This window comes from Salmo salar, chromosome 01 (assembly GCF_965601325.2).
Source record: "Salmo salar chromosome 01, fSalSal1, whole genome shotgun sequence".
Taxonomy (NCBI): Eukaryota; Metazoa; Chordata; class Actinopteri; order Salmoniformes; family Salmonidae; genus Salmo; species Salmo salar.
In genome coordinates, this window is record NC_138291.1 from 142,385,405 (window position 1) to 142,392,261 (window position 6,857).

The 6,857-nt window shown below is 40.6% G+C and overlaps 1 protein-coding gene across 1 annotated transcript; it reads left to right on the forward strand.

Annotated features, from left to right (window-relative positions):
* Positions 1 to 1,038: 1,038 nt before the first annotated feature.
* On the forward strand, positions 1,039 to 3,120 carry rxfp3 (relaxin family peptide receptor 3). Its single transcript, XM_014129309.3, has one exon. It carries the CDS (start codon positions 1,536 to 1,538, stop codon positions 2,766 to 2,768), a length of 1,233 nt encoding a protein of 410 aa, XP_013984784.1. The 5' UTR covers positions 1,039 to 1,535; the 3' UTR covers positions 2,769 to 3,120.
* Positions 3,121 to 6,857: the final 3,737 nt, after the last annotated feature.

Sequence of the window (6,857 nt, forward strand, 5' to 3'; positions counted from 1 at the left end):
ATCCAGGTGCAACAGCCATGGTTGGGGATAATTCCACAAATTAAATTGTAATTCAATTCATTCTCCTTGTAAATGCCATTTAATTCAATTTAAATTCCAGGTCAGTCTTTGAATTCAGAGATAATTCAATTACTCGCATTTCCATTTCAAGAATTCAGCCCCAATTCAATATTATCCCCAATAATTCCACAAATTCCTATTTGAATTCAATTCAAATAGGAATCATGTCACTGTTCAGACAACTTAGCTATACTGGAAATATAGACATACAAGTTGAAATAATTTAAAATAAATCATGCAGTTAAATATTGATACTAAGTGCATTAATTTCATTAACTGTAAATGTACAAATATTGAATTCCAATTAAAGTCAATTCCAAAGATTAAATGTTTTTACAATTCCAATTAATTTCCAATCCAAACAGTCCAAAGAGCCTAATTCCAACTCAATTCCAATTCCATGACTTGGAGATTGTTGCAATTGAATTGAATTAAACGTCAACTTTCCACTTCATGAGTAAATTCAATAATTTAATTGGAATTTCAATTCATGTTGGCAGCATCAGTGTTAATTATACAGTGTCAAGGTGTAAAACAGAGGAGGATGATCAAGATAATGATTATATTATTCTCGCACTGCACAATCAGTCAATTACATCAACAGTTGTCAGAAATTGATTTAGAGTGGATGACGGAGATTGTACAAAAAATGATATATACATATAATTAAATAAGGGGGGTATTTGTAGCCTAGTGGAAAGCCTGACTGGAAATCATGGCTCTCTCACACAATTGTGGATAATGTGGCAGTGGAATTGAAACCACACTTTTAATTGTATAATATATTGAAGTTTTGCAGGTGATATGGAGCTCTCCAGAAATAATGGCAGAGTAATACCAATCATAGGTCTATGATTAATGCATGAGCTCAAATAGTTTAGGACTCCCTTGTCGTTCCATTAAAGATGTACTGTAGTGGGGAGCAGAGGAGAAGCTATTTGATTTTGATAGATCCTTTGTCGCTCATGCACAGTAAATAAACGGCCCGAATTCAGCACTGCGGACCGTAAGTGCACATGCGTGAAAGGCATATTGTCCAATCCCCGCGAAGACGCTTGAATAAAACGCGTCCGCAGCAGATCATTTCAAGTCATATTACAGTAAACACTCAGAGGAAGTGTCCCGTCATCTTGTCTTGATAATATAACTGGTCACACCATATGATTTTTCGCACGATTTTACGCATGATAAATTGTATTTATATTAAAAAAAAAGAATCATTGTAAGTTTAGTTTTTCTATCAAAACTTGATAATGGATACATGTATGAAAACACTTTTACTTTTATGGCAGTTGTCATCTGGGATCGGGTTTCGACCATTTCAAAGTGGATTTTACATCTAGCAGGTTGTTGTGTGTTAGCGAGTGGCAACAAAAACACTACCCATGGGATTTAGGGAGACCGCCGAGGCTGCAGCAGGTGCGTCTCAACAGTTGGGATACCCATAACTCCGAAGGCAACTGGCAGAGCATGGAATGGATTTTCTTAACGGCAGCAGTGCTGGGTTGAGGTCGGAGATGCAGGGGAAACTTACCGAGGAAGGTTCCGGATTCTATCCTGTTTCTGCGTTGAACTTCTCTTTCATGCTTAATGAAACGAACCAGTCCTTTGAATTCCTGGGGGATGGATCCGCCGTCCTGAGAATAATCATCTCTGTGATTTACTCTGTGGTCTGTGCTTTGGGGTTGATAGGAAACATCCTTGTCTTATACCTAATGAAGTCTAAACACGTATGGAAAAAATCGTCTATTAACCTTTTCGTGACGAGTTTAGCAGTGACTGATTTCCAGTTTGTATTAACTCTTCCCTTTTGGGCAATAGAGAACGCTTTGGACTTCACTTGGCTTTTTGGAAAAGCCATGTGCAAGATAGTGTCTTACGTGACAGCGATGAATATGTACGCAAGTGTGTTTTTCCTGACTGCTATGAGTGTGGCACGGTACTGGTCCGTTGCTTCTGCGCTCAATAGCAGGCGCCGCCGTCCGCGCTGCTGCTCGGCAGGCTTTATGAGCATTGTCATATGGGTTGCTGCTATATTCGCAGCTTTGCCCCATGCGGTGTTTTCCACAACGGCGACTGTCTCCAACGAGGAACTGTGTCTTGTTAAATTTCCAGACACTGTCGACGCACAATTCTGGCTTGGACTTTACCATAGCCAAAAAGTACTGATCGGTTTTCTAATCCCGCTGGGGATCATCTCCGTCTGCTACCTGCTCCTTCTGCGCTTCATCACATCCAAGAACGTGAACACCTCCTCCGCAAAAAGACGCTCCAAAGTGACTAAATCAGTGACTATAGTGGTTCTGTCATTTTTCCTCTGTTGGTTGCCCAACCAGGCACTAACGGCTTGGGGGATTCTTATAAAACACAACGTTGTGCATTTTAGTTGGGCATATTACACCACGCAGGCATATATATTCCCAGTGTCTGTCTGTTTGGCGCACTCCAACAGCTGTCTAAACCCCATATTGTATTGTCTAATGAGAAGAGAGTTCAGAAAGGCTTTGAAGAAACTTTTTTGGCAAATAACGTCTCCATCCGTGACCAACATGAGACCGTTTACGGCAATGACCAAGCCGGAACAGGACGAGCACGGCCATGCGATTGTTCCGTTAGCCCTCTGTCCGGAAGAGCCAGCCTTGGTTTTCTATCCACCTGGTGTTGTTATTTACAATGGGAGAAACGATATGCTCCCGAACAGTACGTAGCCTGTCCTAATACATTTGCCAAGCTGTCTATGGTGCCAAGTTGATTTAAAATGAATGAATTATTTAAATGAATGTATTGTTGTGTTAATCGATTTATTTATTCAATGTATATTTATATATGTATATTTATTCATTTCTATCACCACTATTTTGTCAATTTTACGCATCAATCAGAAGTGGCATGCTCTCGACTGATTGAAGCAAAAACGGAATAAAGGCATTTCCCTGTTCAAAATGTATTTAGATGCAAATCATTAATGCACAAGCAGCCCATTGGTTAATCTGTAAATTGTAGGCTTCAATGTATATGTGTGACACATCAAAATAAAGACCAGGATAATCTTGACATTCACCTCTGGTAAATGATGTGGTAAATAAATCCTGCACATGCTCATGAGTTTTACATTCCTAATTACTTGCATTGCCTTTTTTAGAATCACAGTGCTAGATCTAACCTGTGGGGAATATATTCAGTGGGAGCAACATCTATTTCAATTGTGCAAAGAAGTTATAAATCAGTAATTGAGGTGGAAATGAAATGGGCTATCACAGCCTCTCCTCTCACATTTATGTGGATGACCTGTCCTTTAACAGGTTTTAGAGTTCAATTTAGAGGAGTAGTACAGAGATCGTCACTATAATAGGAGCAAACACCAGCAGTGACAAGTTTTTATTCTGAGCTAATTGCTTCTAGGAAAGGTGGGCATGCGAGAGGTGATCTGTAGAGTTTCTTATGAAAGGTGGGCAGTTGACAGACACATACTCACTCTCCCTGGAAGTGAAACAACTGAAAGAGCACTGCAAGGGGCACATCATTGACAATAACCCTCTGTGCAGAACACATGACATACTGCACCTCTGTGCACCTCATACATACCACATGATATACAGTGGCTTGCGAAAGTATTCACCCCCCTTGGCATTTTTCCTATTTTGTTGCCTTACAACCTGGAATTAAAATAGATTTGGGGGGGGGGGGGTCTATCATTTGATTTACACAACATGCCTACCATTTTGCAAAATATTTTTTATAAACTTGAGCGTGCATAACTATTCACCCCCCCCAAAGTCAATACTCTGTAGAGCCACCTTTTGCAGCAATTACAGCTACAAGTCTCTTGGGGTATGTCTCTATAAGCTTGGCACATCTAGCCACTCGGATTTTTGCCCATGCATCAAGGCAAAACTGCTCCAGCTCCTTCAAGTTGGATGGGTTCCTCTGGTGTACAGCAATCTTTAAGTCATACCACAGATTCTCAATTGGATTGAGGTCTGGGCTTTGTCTTGGCCATTCCAAGACATTTAAATGTTTCCCCTTAAACCACTTGGGTGTTGCTTTAGCAGTATGCTTAGGGTCATTGTCCCGCTGGAAGGTGTACCTCCGTCCCAGTCTCAAATCTCTGGAAGACTGAAACAGGTTTCCCTCAAGAATTTCCCTGTATTTAGCGCCATCCATCATTCCTTCAAATCTGACCAGTTTCCTAGTCCCTGCCGATGAAAAACATCCCCACAGCATGATGCTGCCACCACCATGCTTCACTGTGGGGATGGTTTTCTCGGGGTGATGAGAGGTGTTGGGTTTGCGCCAGACATATCATTTTCCTTGATGGCCAAAAAGCTCAATTTTAGTCTCATCTGACCAGAGTACCTTCTTCTATATGTTTGGGGAGTCTCCCACATGCCTTTTGGCGAACACCAAATGTGTTTGCTTATTTCTTTCTTTAAGCAATGGCTTTTATCTAGCCACACTTCCGTAAAGTCCTGCTCTGTGGAGTGTACGGCTTAAAGTGGTCCTATGGACAGATACTCCAATATCCGCTGTGGAGCTTTGCAGCTCCTTCAGGGTTATCTTTGGTCTCTTTGTTGCCTCTCTGATTAATGCCCTCCTTGCCAGGTCTGTGAGTATTGGTGGGCGGCCCTCTCTTGGCAGGTTTGTAGTGGTGCCATATTCTTTCACATTTTTAATAATGGATTTAATGGAGCTCCGGGGGATGTTCAAAGTTTCGTGTATTTTTTTATAACCCAACCCTGATCTGTACTTCTCCACAACTTTGTCCCTGACCTGTTTGGAGAGCTAATTGGTCTTCATGGTGCCACTTGCTTGATGGTGCCCCTTGCTTAGTGGTGTTGCAGATTCTGGGGCCTTTCAGAAGAGGTGTATATAGTTGAAGTCAGAAGTTTACATACACCTTAGCCAAATACATTTAAACTCAGTTTTTCACAATTCCTGACATTTAATCCTAGTAAAACTTCCATGTCTTAGGTCAGTTAGTATCACGACTTTATTTTAAGAATGTGAAATGTCAGAATAATAGTAGAGAGAATTATTTATTTCTGGTTTTATTTCTTTCATCACATTCCCAGTGGGTCGGAAGTTTACATACACTCAATTAGTATTTGGTAGCATTGCCTTTGAATTGTTTAACTTGGGTCAAATGTTTTGGGTACCCTTCCACAAGCTTCCCACAATAAGTTGGGTGAATTTTGGCCCATTCCTCCTGACAGAGCTGGTGTAACTGAGTCAGATTTGTAGGCCTCCTTGCTCGCACATGCTTTTTCAGTTCTGCCCACAGATTTTCTATTGGATTGAGGTCAGGGCTTTGTGCTGGCCACTCCAATGCCTTGACTTTGTTGTCCTTAAGCCATCTGGCCACAACTTTGGAAGAATGCTTGGGGTCATTGTCCATTTGGAAGACCCATTTGCGACCAAACTTTAACTTCCTGACTGATGTCTTGAAATGTTGCTTCAATATATCCACATAATTTTCCTCCCTCATGATGCCATCTATTTTGTGAAGTGCACCAGTCCCTCCTGCAGCAAAGCACCCCCACAACATGATGATGCCACCCCGTGCTTCAAGGTTGGGATGGTGTTATTCGACTTGCAAGCCTCCCCCTTTTTCCTCCAAACATAACAATGGTCATTATGGCCAAACAGTTCTATTTCTGTTTCATCAGACCAGAGGACATTTCTCCAAAAAGTACGATCTTTGTCTCCATGTGCATTTGCAAACCGTAGTCTGGCTTTTTTTATGGCAGTTTTGGAGCAGCGGCTTCTTCCTTGCTGAGCGGCCTTTCAGGTTATGTTGATATAGGACACTTTTTACTGTGGATATTAATACTTTTGTAGCTGTTTCCTCCAACATCTTCACATTGCTGTTGTTCTGGGAATGATTTGCACTTTTGCACCAAAGTACGTTCATCTCTAGGAGACAGAATGCGTCTCCTTCCTGAGCGGTATGATGGCTGCGTGGTCCCATGGTGTTTATACTTGCGTACTATTGTTTGTACAGATGAACGTGGTACCTTCAGGCGTATGGAAATTGCTCCCAGGGATGAACCAGACTTGTGGTCTACATTTTCTTTCTGAGGTCTTGGCTGATTTCTTTTGATTTTCCCATGATGTCAAGCAAAGAGGCACTGAGTTTGAAGGTAGACCTTGAAATACATCCACAGATACACCTCCAATTGAATCAAGTGTTGTCAATTAGCTTATCAGAAGCTTCTAAAGCCATGACACCATTTTCTGGAATTTTCCAAGCTGTTTAAAGGCACAGTCAACGTAGTGTATGTAAACTTCTGACCGACTGGAATTGTGATACAATGAATTATAAGGGAAATAATCTGTCTGTAAACAATTGTTTGAAAAATTACTTGTGTCATGCACAAAGTAGATGTCCTAACCGACTTGCCAAAACTATAGTTTGTTAACAAGAAATTTGTGGTGTGGTTGAAAAACGAGTTTTAATGACACCATCCTAAGTGTATGTAAACTTCCGAATTTATGTGACAGATCATGTGACACATAAATAAAGTCCACCTGTGTACAATCTAAGTATGTGACTTATGAAGGTAATTTGTGGCACCAGATATTATTTGGAGCCTTCATAGCACCACTTTTCCTTTTTTTTTTATATATATATTTTTTGAAACAAGTAATTTTTTAAATTTCACTTCACCAATTTCGAATATTTGGTGTATGTCCATTACATGCAATCCAAATAAAAAAAATCTATTTAAATTACAGGTTGTAATGCAACAAAATAGGAAAAACACCAAGGGGGATGAATACTTTTGCAAGGCACTGTA

Bases quoted from the DNA above. Each gene is read 5' to 3' on its own strand.
- rxfp3 (XM_014129309.3), top strand. From the start codon at position 1,536: ATGGATTTTCTTAACGGCAGCAGTGCTGGGTTGAGGTCGGAGATGCAG.